This window comes from Tympanuchus pallidicinctus, unplaced genomic scaffold, assembly GCF_026119805.1.
Source record: "Tympanuchus pallidicinctus isolate F22 unplaced genomic scaffold, pur_lepc_1.0 scaffold50, whole genome shotgun sequence".
NCBI classification, from domain to species: Eukaryota; Metazoa; Chordata; class Aves; order Galliformes; family Phasianidae; genus Tympanuchus; species Tympanuchus pallidicinctus.
The window spans coordinates 54,493-68,674 of NW_026294770.1; the positions used below are offsets into that span (position 1 = coordinate 54,493).

General features: G+C 51.0%; 3 gene segments (V, D, J or C); all 3 read left to right on the forward strand.

Annotated features, from left to right (window-relative positions):
• LOC128091707 (T cell receptor alpha variable 4-like) overlaps positions 1–14,182 on the forward strand; it is a 149,450-nt gene that overhangs the window by 20,336 nt on the left and 114,932 nt on the right.
• LOC128091715 (T cell receptor alpha variable 4-like) overlaps positions 1–14,182 on the forward strand; it is a 53,147-nt gene that overhangs the window by 10,768 nt on the left and 28,197 nt on the right.
• On the forward strand, positions 5,269–7,557 carry LOC128091724 (T cell receptor alpha variable 1-1-like). The segment is given in 3 exon segments: positions 5,269–5,505; positions 6,014–6,356; positions 7,424–7,557. Coding segments are annotated over 3 exon segments (396 nt in total).

Sequence of the window (14,182 nt, forward strand, 5' to 3'; positions counted from 1 at the left end):
GCCCCACACAGGCATGATCAGAAAAGGACGTGGAAGAAGGGCTTCAGACTCATGTGGATACCAGGAAGAAAGAGGTGAGAGATGTTGATTAGAGGGTGAAGGAATCGAGCTGCCTTTAATGGAGACCCTGCACTGCCCCAGGCCCAGGCACAGCTTCATGGAAGTGACAATTTTCTGTGGTGCTTGTGAAGAATGGTGTGTAGTCACTGACATGAGCTGTGTGGCTGCTTCCCTTCATGCTGCTTGTTCATTTTCTGGCTTGTGCCAAAACCTTTCCCTCCTGCAGGCTTCTTCTGAGTGCTGGGGTTGAGAGGCCCCAGGATTTCTGGGCCAGGAATGAGTCAGTGATGGCAGAGGACTCAAAGTGCTGAGATGGATCCACCTCAGGCAAGTGATGCTGGCCTGGGCTTCCCTGCATGCAGCTCTGCCATGTCTTCCTCTTTTTCTCCATCCCAACTCGCTCCAATTGCTTCAGGAAGGTGGGCTGGATTGCAGGGTTTCAATTCTCTTCCTCATGCCATTGCCTTGTGGGAAATTGCATGACCTCCTTGGGCTCCTCCCACTGGGCCATATCTGCACATCTGCAAACCGTGCTGGCAGCTCATCTGGAGCCTTGTCCTGCTCGGAGCACTGCAGCCTTGATCTGCCAGAAAGGTCCCTAGTGTCTCCTCAGTCAGCTCCACAAGGCCTCAGCCCCTGCCTCTCCAGCCATGTGTGTGCATGAGCATGAGTGATGAGTGCATACCTGTACCTGAAGTGTGCGTGGCCAGGAGTGGCCAGAAAGAAGGTATGACTGCAAGTCTCTAGGTGGAAAACAGCAGGAAATGCAACACACAGGGAACCTGTGGATTCTTTCATCCTGGGAACAACTGGGCCAAGCAAGACACTGTGCTGAAGAATGCTATGGTTGGGACATTCCTACCAGCAACAGCATCCAAATCCAGCCCTGCCATCATTCCCCAAATGCATCCTCACCTGACACCTCCCAACAGCAGCCCTTCTGCACTGTTGAGGCTTGGCTGAAGTGCAGGAGATCTGACTGCAGGTGCACAAAGCCTGGGGAATGCAGGGGAATTTCAGTATCAGTTTACATCTCCCCACAGGGAGAAACACACACTTGCCATGCTTTGAAAATCTTTCCCTCAAAAACATGCCTAAACCAAATGCTTTGGCAGTTGCCAGATTCAACTGTTCCTTTGCATACATTACATCTTCTTGTTTCTCTTACCCAGATACAACCACTGCTATGTCCAGTTAGCTTTTGCCACTGCTCTTGGATTAAGAAGAAGCCACCCTTCTTCCTCAGAAGCAGGGAAGGACACTAAAGGATGCAGCAAACATTTAATGGGTCTGAAGAAGGAAATAAAATCACTCCCAGAGTAGACACTGAGTGTGGGGAGCAGCAGGAGCAGACAAGAATCATTCCTACAGCAGTGTTGCTTCAGGGCCCATATTTCCTGGCCAAGAATTGTAGAGAGGCAAGCAGGTCACTTGAGGCTGGTTTTGAGGGGTGCTAGTAGAGATCTCTGAGGGGAAAGAACAACAAGAATATTTTCTGAGAAGGTCCAATTGAATGCAAAATATCGCAGGCATAGGCAGCACATTGTTTACCTGTGCTGTTCACTTTCATTTCCAGCTTTATGCTACGTTCAGTCCTTGCTGAAGGCACCTTACAATGGCTGAAAGAGAGACTCAAGTATTTCTGGACAACATAAATCCGTTTGGACAAAAGATTCAGCTCCTGCACTGGAAGAGTCCAGCAAAGACAATGTCATGTCATGTTGAGTCACTCTGTAGGGGCTCCTTGGGGCCCTTCTGGCAAAAAGTAGCCCAGTTCTTGGGTGTGACTTTATTCCACTTCATGCTGCTCTCAGGAAAATTCTGCTAGCCTCTTTTGCCTCCTCCTTTTTTGCCCTGGGGGGAGAATACGGGAGCAGAAGTTGTTCAGGATCTTTTCCAGGTCCCCAAAGAAAGGCAGAACAACAAAGTGTGAAATTAAGTGTTGGATTTATTAAGATACAATGGGAAGAGGTCTAGTGTCAGAAAATACATCACAGCTTCATTCTGGTGCTGGGAACCCCATCTTTGTTCTGCATCAGACACAACCAGTAGATTTACCCAAATCACACTGTGCAGAACATTTCCATAGAGAGCTCCATCTTCTCCATCTATGATGGAACTCTGTTTCTGACATTTACCCTCTGGCACACAGAGCACAGCTGGGCATGGTGCACTCAGGCTGATTCCATTACTGCAGTTCCTCAGGGATAATAGAAGGGCTCCTCTGAAGGGAACTGTTGTTGTGCGGACTTCGTGACTGGCCTGAAAGGGTCAGTAACGTGTTACAGTGTTTCATCCTGAAAGGGATGGATACCTCTAGCAATAACAACAGTGACCCTGAAAGGGATGGATACTTCTAGCAAAAACAACAGTGACTGATTGGCAAAGGAAGAAAGAACTCATGTTTCGGTAAGCAGAACACAAGAAACTAGGATAAGGGAGTACAAGAACAGCTTGCTTTGTGCTTTGTTTCACACTTGCTAATTATTTACGATGTTGTAGTGTATCTAGTCTATAAAAAGAATGAGCCTTCAATAAACATTGCTTTTGTGCCATCAGAGCCTAAGCCCGTCTGTCCCAGCTGTCTTGAGCTGGTCTCCGTCACTCCTCAATTCCTAAATGCAAGGCTTGTCTAGTCAAGGTCAATGGCTTCAAAGTTTTTTGCTAGGCTCCCACTACAATTCCCTCTCTTCACAGTCTCTCTCTGTACCACACATCACTAGGAACGCTGTTAGGCCACTGTCCTAAACTGAAATTTCTCTCGAATTTCTCCTGAATGGGGTTCTCAGATGACTGCATCATATCCCATGCATCTGAACGTTGTTTCCTCTTGTGAGCACTTGCCTCTATTGTGTCTGACAGGGATGCAAACTCCTCTGGTTGAGGAGAATGTATACTCATTGGTCTGTGAGGTAGTGGAAATGGTGAGAAGCAAAATGGAAAACACTGGAATACTGAATGCTTCTTTTCCTCAGTTCCCATGAATAAGACTCATCCCCAGGCCTCCCAGTTCCCTGAATCTCTTCTCAGAGTTTTGGAGAGTGGAACATTATTCCCTATAAGGGAGAAATCCTTACGGAAATCTTGTTCCAGTTGAACATACTTGTGTCCATGAGTTGAAGATGTAGCTACAAAAAAAAAAAAAAAAAAACATGCATCTGAAACATGTAGAAGAACCGAGAAAGGGAACTCAGGGAATTACTGACCAACTGCACTCCATTTGCTCCTTCTTCAGATATGTCCCTTGAAGCAGATGTTGTACATGGCATTAAGAGACACCCGAAAGACAGCGAGGCGGTTTGGAGCAGCCCGGGGCGGAGCTGGCGGCGGCGGCGGCGGGGAGGAGGAGGCGGCGCGGGTGGAGCAGAGCCGGGGCTGGCGGGGGCAGCGCGGCGCGGGCTGCGCAGCGGCGGGATGCGGCAGTGCCGGGCCGCGGGGCTGCTGGGTGCGCGGGGCAGCACTGCGGGGCTGCGGGGGGTTGAGGGGCCTCGAACGCCTCTGGACGATTGGCATCTTTCTGACCTCGTGCACCTCTCTCCTCCTGCATGAAATTTCAGGGAGAGAAAATGGATTTTCTGAGTTTGCTGCTGCTTCTCTTCTCGGCAGTGGCTGTGAGCAGAGCCCAGGTGCAGCAGGAGCCAGCGGCAGAGACCAGCGAGGGCACCGGCATCAACATCACCTGCTCACACCCCAACATACAGTCATATGAATACATCCACTGGTACCGTCAGCTCCGGGGCCGAGGACTCGTATTCATCGTCAGCACAGCTAAAGACTCCAAGGAGGTGCCGGACCCGGAGGGGCAGCTGTGGGTGTCGGCAGACCGCCGCTCCAGCGCCCTGTGTCTCGCCCGGCCCCGGCTCGGGGACGCGGCGCTGTATTACTGCGCCGTGGGCGCACGGGAAGCGAAGCCGGGGCTGCGGCCGGGCACGAACCGCTTGGGGCGGGGCGGGGGCACAGTGCCGTCCGGGCCCGCAGGGGGCGCTGCCGCTCCTCCCTCCCGGCGCCGCCGAGCTGGCAGTGCTGACATGGAACGCGTCCCTCGCACCGCTCGGCATCCTCCGGAGAAAGGCGTTCCAGCTGCACACCCTCATGAACACGGCATGTCGAGGTCACAGACACTTTCAAGCGATCCCCACAGTAGCTCTATTCTCAGGCGAAGTGATTGTGTGAGGGGATTCAGGGCCGCTGGCAGTGAGGTGCAGTTTCAGCAGAGGCCACTCTAAGCTGTGTTTCCTGTGAGGGCTACTGGCTCATCTGTGGATCAAGTCACTTATCAGCTTAAAGGAAACCACAAATAAAAAGAAACCGACAAACAAAGTATAGAATGACCCCAGTCTGTAATGAAAAAGGGAGACAAGGACAGAGATCAGAACTCTTCAGCCCCCAACTGATGGACATATAGGGAAGTATGGTTCTTAGACTTGAAGTTATTGAGCCTGAGCTTTGTGAGTCACGTGCAATAAGATGAAAAGAAAGAGAAGGAATGCTCTTGAGGGACTCGTGGGGCTATGCAGACATTTTAATGAATGTTTATATAAAGGTCAAAGGTGTCACAAAAAGGTTGCAGAAAGGAACAAGGTGATGCAGTGCAGAGCAGGGAGGTCACAAATTTCCAGTCAGTACACCTGCTGGGATGAGCCCTATGCCTGAGCACCACTGCCCAACCTGTCTCCTTAATAAGCCCTGACTTGGCTGTGCAGCGCTGAAATAAACTGTGCTCTCTTTCTCATGTGGGAGCACCTCAAGGTCGAGGCCAGTAGATGCTGAGACTGCTGTGCAGGAGAGATCTGGGTGCCAGCAACCAAAACAACATCCACAGCACATCAGGATTAAACCAGTGACCGGAAGGAGAGTATTCAAGTCTGGGAGAGAGGTGGGTAAGGAAACACAAAGCCTGGGAGAACAGGTTCAGCAGGCTGAGATCCCATGGCAATGTCTGAGGGATCAGCACGAGTGTGGGGATGTGTGTGAGAGGAGTGGGTGACTGCACGCATCTGTTGGCCAGCAAACAGCAGGCTGGCCAATCCTGAGCAAAGGAGGAGACCACATGCAGGGTAAGGGATGCCAGGCTCCAGGCAGGGGTATTGGATGAGCTGAGGGCCCGTGCTCACACTGATGGGCTGTGATTGTGGGAGTGCTTGTGAGCCAGTGGGTGAAGGTGTGTGCTTGCACTGGGGAACTGCAGTCCTGATTAGCCTGAGAGGAGGAACAGGGCTTGGCTCTGAGCTTCGGGCTTATAAGAGAACTGGTGTTGTTACCTGTGGGTGTTGCTATGGCAGTGAGTGCCCTGCCTGTGCAGCCAGCAGAGTCATTTCCGGCAGCTCTGTCGTCTTGGGGCTGGGAGGTGGTTTTCTGCCTCTTGCTCACTCACAAACAGGAGGCTCGGTCTCAGCATGCACCGCAGCTCTCTCGTCCTCACTGCCTTCCTGGGACAACTGCTGGGTAAGTGCTGGCTTTTAGTCAAGGCACCCATCTTCTCCCCACAAAGCGCTCACCAGCCTCACTGGGCTTTGTGGCAAACAGCTCCTGGGTAACAATAAACCTTGGGCAAATGCTGACTGACTGTTGTTCTCCTGGTTGTCAGCACAGCCAGAGATCACACTTGTCACCCTTCAGTTTAGCTCTGTTTATACTGAGAGACTTAGGAGCCCTTTATGTTGACAGGACTGGAGAAACACAATGCATCTTTTCCCAGAAGCTCCATGGGTCGCTCACCCTCCACAGCCACAACAGAATGCCCCCTGTTCCTCTCAGCAGGGGCACAGCACAGGATCTGCTCGGGACCAGAAGCTCAGAGCTCTTCCAAAACCACCTTCATATGCCCAGACCTCAACAGCTTTCTGCTGGACAAAGGACAGGGAGCCTTCTCTCCTGCTGTTTTGTATCCATTCCGTGTCAGCAGCCTGGAACCTTCCCTGCAGAGCTGCTCACCTTTGCTTTCTTCTTCCAGGTGCCGTGGGGCAGACCATTGTCAGCCAGCAAGAAGGACAGGTCACAGTGCAGGAGAGAAACACCTTCCAGACCACCTGCACATACCAGGCAGCTAACATTTATGGCTTATTTTGGTACCAGCAGAAGAAAGGCCAAGCTCCCCAGCTGGTCACATATCAGGCAGCAGCAGGCTCCAAGCAGAACGGCCGTTTCACCACGTGGCTGAACACCACCGGGAAATACAGCCTGCTGCGGCTGGCAGAAGTCGAGCTGTCTGACAGCGCCTTGTACCTCTGTGCTGTGCAGGACACCCTGGTGCAGGGAGCTTCCTTGGCCGTGCAACAACCCCAGGGAGGGAGGAGGTGTGTGTGCTGGAGGCGGAGCTCTGGGGAAGGGGCCCTCAGCTCTCCTGGCAGCGCTGCTTCCCTGAGCACACAGAGATCTGCAGCCCAGCGTCCTCTTCCAGAAGGGACAGATGGCTGTGGCTTGAGAGGAATGAAAAGTGATGTTAGAGACCCTCATCTGGGACTCCTCTCCATCAATTTTTGCATGGGCTGTGCAGAGACCAGATGCTGCATTGTGATTTGTGTGCTCTGCTGTGCACTGAGGGCTTTAAGCAGGTGGTCTGAAACTCATCTGAGCTTTGCAGTCCCAAGCAGATTGCTTCTTTGTTCTTGACACTTGCCCAAATTCCCTGCAGGCCTTCCCAGAGTGGCCTCCTTTCTGGAGAGCTAAATGGTGCTATTGCACTTCTTTAAGAATTTCCTTCCCTGTAGAAATCTCAGGGTTGGGAGGAGCAGAGAAGATGATGCATGGTTTTCTAGTAGTAATTCTTCCATACGAATGCTTTCCATGTCATGAAATCCTCACATTATCATGTGCAGTCCAGGGCTGCCTTTCAATCCTAGCAACTTGAGATTACTATTAAAAAGATCGCATGGAGGCTGGGACTGGGATGCAGGTAACATCAGTGACACTGAAGAGGGAAATGAGTTTTCTTCCACAGGGCCGTGTTGTGTGGGCAGCACCAGAGCTGCCAAAAATCTGTGCACATCCCCCCCTGGTCAAGATTTAAAAATGCAATCCTTGTGTTGGTCCCATATCACTCAGGTTGGCTATGGGGAAATTATACAGCCAAAAGAAGGGAATACAAGGAAAAGAGAGAAAAGGGTAGAAAATGGGGAATTGAGCATGGTGGGCACCTTCTGCCATCGTAGTGTCCGGAAATTCGGAAGAGATCAAAGCACGCAGAAGTGATGGAGACTCCACCACAGCTGAGGATGCTGTCAATTGCTGCAGAGGTGGAGGTTCCCACAGAGGTGTTCTGTAGGTATGCACTGATGTTGAGGCCAAGCAGGGCTGCAATCATGGGGAGGGATTAATGATGACAGTATGGTTTTTACTGTGCCTGACACAGGGCTGCTTTCAGGTGATGGCTGGTGAGGTCGAACCATTGGATGGGCATGGCACCCACTGTTCGTAGCAGGGCATGTCTCAGAGAGCTAAGAGGATTTCTTGACTTGATCCAGAGAGGAGAGGACACTTTTGTTGTTGGTATGATGGCCCTGCACTGCTCTAGACATGGGAGTGCTATAGACAAAAGAGACCATGCTCTGTAGCCCATGTAATGAATGGAAAACATCCCAGCTAATGATACGGGCTGTGTGGCTGTTTCCACTTACGCTGCCTTTTCATTTTCTGGACTCTGTTACACCCATTCCCTCACAGAAGCTTCTTCGGAGTATTAGCATTGAGAGGACCAAGGATTTCTGAGCCAAGTATGAGTCAGAAGAAAAAGTCAGGAACAAGAAAAATTCTATACTTGAGACTATAATTTGTATTTTTCTTCCAGGATCGCTCTTGAGGTAAAGAATGGGTGAATGGATGCCTGAGAAGGATGAACAAATCTTTGTACACCTGTGTCTGTGGAAGAAGTGAGAGAGAGAGGAGATGGAGAGAGATTGATTCCAGCAGTGATCAGCAGAGGCCATGAGAGCACCACGTAAACCAGGAAATGGCATCCTGTGTGAAGTCTGCTGCTGTTCTTATTGAGCTGGAAAACCTCCCTCTGACATCACTCCTTCTGAAAGCACAGGGCCATGGCAAAGGAGAACAGGACTTTTCTGATTCAATGCATTCTCCTGGGCTAAACAGAGCATCCCAGCTGTCACATGCTCCTGTCTGTCATTATCTGCTCCATGTCTCTCCTGACCCTGGCCTCACCTTTGTCACAGCAGGGAGCAATCAGTACCTGTGGGTCTCAAGATGGTCCTTGTTGCCTGGTTACAGGCTGGGTACCAGGAATATCACTGTCAGTTTCTACTGGGATGAGGGGCCTCTTCTGGGGCTGGCCTGCGGGGATCCCGTCAGGCTTTATTCTGGGCTTTATGGTTCCTGTTGTCATCATCGTCCTTACACTGTGCTTTTCATGATAGTTTCCTACATCTGCATCACCTCCAGAGTTCTCTCTATTCCCTCTGCTTTCACTCACCAGAAGGCATTCTTCACCTGTCCCTGCCTTCTCAGCATCAATCCCTTTCTATCAGAGGCCAAGGCCAGATCCAAACATAGCTTACCAGGAAGCTCCATCCCTTGAATGCACTGGAACTTCAAGGATCTTGGCGGGCAGGAAGAGAGCAGGAGGTTGGGCCGTAGAGATGTACACCTTCAACACAGTAAAAGGAGGACCGTGCTATTGTGTAGAGATCCCTGGCTAGGGACCAGGACAGAACTATTCCTTATGGTTACACTGGGCTGTGGTGGGCTCAGAGAGACTGGGGGCTCCAATGTGTGGCCTTCTGTAACTGGTAGTAATAATTCCCTGTGGAAGCTCTCAAATACAGGCTGCTTGGAAAAGTATGACAGGGCCAGTAGCTCTGCTGGGCTGCTAGGAGCACACAGGGAAGCTGTACCCTCAGTGATGGGTGGGAGGAAGGGATGGGAAAATGGAATAGAGACAGAGGTCCAACCCCAAAGAAACCATGCCTTCCCACTTCTTGATGGCCTCTGAGGACACCTTTTTCTGAGTCTCCTTCCCAAATTCTGCTCCTCACAAAGCCAGTTGAATAGATTTCCCCAGAGTTTGTGGGACTACTGTCTTTGCTGGGCCTCCCCAATGCGCAGAGATCCTCTCCTGAGGATGCCATTTCTGGAGATCTCCATTCACTTGACATGCCCAAGGTTCAAGGAGACCGGTGTAAGGAGAAACACGGCTAGGCGGAGACTGATGGTCATTGGCAGTGGAGGAACGCTGAGGAATGTCTTCCCCTCCTGTGCATAGACCTCCATTAACTCAAGCAGTGAGGCAGTCTCCCTAGCTTGTTCTCACCAAAGACATCCCCTTCCCTTTTGTCCATCTCTACACTTATGGGGTAAAAAAAAAACACCAGCACCGAAGAGAACACTAAGGGATGCAGAAGCGTTTAATGAGTCTGAGGAGAGAAATATCACACAAAGAAGAGCTCTGTGTGTGTTGAGTAACAGGAGCAGACAAGAATCTGTTCTCCTTTTCTACAGCAGCATGGCCACAGAGTTCTCTCTCCCAGGCCAGAGTTTTTGAGCGATGAGCAGATCACTCAGGCAGCATTTTGGGGGTACTAACAGTGATCTCTAAAGTGAAAAGACAAGAATGATATCAGAGAGAAAGAGAGAGTGAAAGAGACTATCGGTAGACATTCCTCATGTTAACAGAGATGCCATTATGGCCACAGCAGTCTGTCTTGCAAGGCAAAAACAGCACATTTCGTTTTCTGTCCAATGCCACGTTCAGCATTCCTGGGGGTCCTTGCCTGGGTCAGCATCCACACCTTTAGCAGGGGGGGCACCTTCTGCCACAGCTGCGGTTGGAAATGCAGGAGAGGTCAAAGCCCCCCGAGGTGATGGGCACGCCCTCAGAGCTGAGGATGCTGCCAACAGCAGCGGAGGTGGAGGAGCCCACGGCGGTGTTCTGCGGGAAGGAGCTGAGGATGGGTCCGGGCAGGGTCACCACCACGGGAGAGGGCTGGATGACGATGGTGGAGGGCTGGCACTGCCTGACACAGGGCTCATTGCAGCTGCTGGCCAGAGGGGTCGGGCCGCAGGGCCGGCATGGCACACACTGGTCACAGCAGGACATGTCTCAGGGATGGAGGTGCACCTGTTTGGGGAGAGCAGGGAGGAAGCAGAACATGGGGATGCGTGAGGAGCAGCCTAGCATCACACTATAAGGAATCAATACTCAGGCAGATCTTGGAGCTAAAGACAGTTCAGGGATGTCCAAGGGATTCTTGGTCTCATCCTGACAGAGCCCAATGAAAGCCACTGGGACCTATCCAAATACTGCCCAGACCCTAGTCCACAAGACATCTGATTACAGCAGGCTATGATATTCTCCCCACTTCTCCATCATGACAAGCAGAAACAGGCATGGAACAGAACTAATAGCAGCTGTGAGTTCTGCTGAGCTCAGAGCTCTGTTTGGAGAATGAAGAGAACAGAACAAGACGTGGCTTCACACTCACCTGGTTCCCAAGAAGATGGAGGAGAGAGAAGTGGATGAGAGAGCAAGGAGCTGGGCTGGCTTTTATAGTAGACCCAAGCTGCCCCATTTCCAGAGGCATCCCTAGAAGCAGTGATTATTTTATGACAAGAACCTCTTGAATGCAAAACATCCCAGCTATTGGTATGGGCTGTGTGTTAGTTTTGCTACTTCTCACATCCTGATTTATGTCACTCCCATTGCTCATGAAAGGCATCTGATGAGTGGCAGGAAGAAAAAACCAAGCATTTCCAGGCAGCGCACATCAGTGTGGGCAGAACACTCAGCTCACGTGTTGGAAGAATCCAGAAAAGTCAGAAGATATCAGCATGCTTATTAGGACATTGGTGAGAAATAACCAGAGCCTGTGTGCTGGATTTATGCAGCTGCCTGTGGGTACAGAGGTTTGCATGATTCCACACGTGTGTTCATCAGCAGCTGAGTGTTTGTGTGACTTGTGCATCCTGCATAGAAACGCCTGTCCTGGTCACATCAGGGGCACTTCAGGATTCCAATAGATATTGTTAATCTGTGTCTTCCTACTAACAGAGCTAATGGAGAGGAGAGGAACTGGAAGGCACTTGCAAATATCATCAAGTTCAATAGTCTGACCCCAGTAGCACTAACCACAAGGAAAAGCATGTTCATAAAAGCATTATCACAATGTCTCTCAACCCTGACAGGCATGGGGCATCATCCACCTCTCCATGAAGCCTGATCCAGTGTTTGACCACTTTCACATATATCTATTTTTTCCTCATGATACAAGTTCTATCAATACTGTTCAACTTGCCAATGCTCCTTGATGGAGACTCTGGAGTCTGTTCGGAAAACATGAAGAATCTGAGTCCTTGTACAAAGTAGATTACAGTGATTGTCTGCATATCAGTTCACAATCCCTTGCAACTCTTCCATGCATTTCTGCTTTCAGACAGCAGTGACTTTAGCCAAGATCTGCCCTAAGATCTTGAACAGAGTAAATATGGGAAGTTCCACTTTGATTCAGATAATATTATGAAATCAAGTACTGTGTTATCAAGGCAATGAGCTAATTGAGCATTGGTGAACATCCTTGAACATCCTTCTTCCTTTGTGGAGCCCAGAACAGCCAAATAGATACCAGGCAAAGACACGCCAAGACTAACTGCAGTGGGAGAAATTCCTTTTTTGAATAGTTGTCTGTGGAGTGTGTAATGCATTCTAAAATGCAGTTGGATGGACCACAGGGCACAATGTTGGCTCTTCTTGAGTCTGATGTCAGCCAGCACACCCAGATCCCTTCAGGATGTCTGTGCTTCTCAGGTGCTCGGCTGCACTTCAAAAGGGTCCCCAGTCTAAGACTAGAGCCTCAACAGTACAAAGCAAGGAAGGAACATCCTGGAAGAAGAACAACACTCTTGCTTCAGTCACACACATGGAGCTTCAGAAGAGGCACAGCCCTCTGGACACTGGGGAGAATGTATTAGATCCATTGAAGGGGCTCATCAGAAGAGGCTGAACTCAAGTATTGTGACTGGAGGAAGGAGAAAAGTTGTGTGAGACTTAAAGGACACACCTCCCTTTGGTAGTGGATTCTCCAATTTGCTGAAGTCTCAGCTGTTTGATAGAAGGAATGGCAACTCCAGTGCTGCAGAAGGACTCTAAAAGTTTGTCTGCATATCAGTGCACAATCCCTTGCAACTCTTCCATGCACTTCTGCTTCCAGACAGCAGTGACTTTAGCCACTCCAATAAAAGCTGGATGAGCAGTATAATTGGACAGGAGGAACTCTAGTGATTTCTGAATTCAAAAAGGGGCAGTCTAAGTGTGAGCAAACCAGAGACATTGCTGCCCAAGCAGAGATACAGTCAGAAGCACCACAGGGCAGCCTGAGATGAAAACTTTCTGGGAAGAACACTGAAAAAAGCATCCTTAATTCTCCTGGAGCAGCAAAAAGGAAGCTAAGGAAATTGTATGTCCACTGGACCGTGAGATGCCAGAAATAGGGAGAAGTGAATGTGTAATATAATGAATGCTTCTTTTTCATCCATTTTCATGATAATTCTTTCAGACAGACCTACAAGGCCCCTGAGCTTCATTTATGGGAATGAAGAAGCACTGCCTACAAACGAAGAAAACCTACCAGAGAACTTAATCCAGTTGGACATGCTTCTGCCCTTGAAATGATCCGGGATGCACCCAAGGTGATTGATCAGGTGATGTCATTGTGATGCAGCTCCCTATCATCCTTCAGGAACCATGACAGTTGGGGGATGTTTGTCATAGCTAGGAAAAGCAACATGCATCAAAAAAATCTAGAAGGACGGAGAAAGGGAACTCAGGAAACTGTACTCCATTCACTCCTTCCTCAGGAATGTGCCTTGGAGCAGATGACTTTGATACCATTATGCGACAACCCAAAGACAGCGAGGCGGTTTGGAGCAGCCCGGGGCGGAGCTGGCGGCGGCGGCGGCGGGGAGGAGGAGGCGGCGCGGGCGGAGCAGAGCCGGGGCTGGCGGGGGCAGCGCGGCGCGGGCTGCGCAGCGGCGGGATGCGGCAGTGCGGGGCCGCGGTGCTGCTGGGTGCGCGGGGCAGCACTGCGGGGCTGCGGGGGGTTGAGGGGCCTCGAACGCCTCTGGACGATTGGCATCTTTCTGACCTCGTGCACCTCTCTCCTCCTGCATGAAATTTCAGGGAGAGAAAATGGATTTTCTGAGTTTGCTGCTGCTTCTCTTCTCGGCAGTGGCTGTGAGCAGAGCCCAGGTGCAGCAGGAGCCAGCGGCAGAGACCAGCGAGGGCACCGGCATCAACATCACCTGCTCACACCCCAACATACAGTCATATGAATACATCCACTGGTACCGTCAGCTCCGGGGCCGAGGACTCGTATTCATCGTCAGCACAGCTAAAGACTCCAAGGAGGTGCCGGACCCGGAGGGGCAGCTGTGGGTGTCGGCAGACCGCCGCTCCAGCGCCCTGCGTCTCGCCCGGCCCCGGCTCGGGGACGCGGCGCTGTATTACTGCGCCGTGGGCGCACGGGAAGCGAAGCCGGGGCTGCGGCCGGGCACGAACCGCTTGGGGCGGGGCGGGGGCACAGTGCCGTCCGGGCCCGCAGGGGGCGCTGCCGCTCCTCCCTCCCGGCGCCGCCGAGCTGGCAGTGCTGACATGGAACGCGTCCCTCGCACCGCTCGGCATCCTCCGGAGAAAGGCGTTCCAGCTGCACACCCTCATGAACACGGCATGTCGAGGTCACAGACACTTTCAAGCGATCCCCACAGTAGCTCTATTCTCAGGCGAAGTGATTGTGTGAGGGGATTCAGGGCCGCTGGCAGTGAGGTGCAGTTTCAGCAGAGGCCACTCTAAGCTGTGTTTCCTGTGAGGGCTACTGGCTCATCTGTGGATCAAGTCACTTATCAGCTTAAAGGAAACCACAAATAAAAAGAAACCGACAAACAAAGTATAGAATGACCCCAGTCTGTAATGAAAAAGGGAGACAAGGACAGAGATCAGAACTCTTCAGCCCCCAACTGATGGACATATAGGGAAGTACGGTTCTTAGACTTGAAGTTATTGAGCCTAAGCTTTGTGAGTCACGTGCAATAAGATGAAAAGAAAGAGAAGGAATGCTCTTGAGGGACTCGTGGGGCTATGCAGACATTTTAATGAATGTTTATATAAAGGTCAAAGGTGTCA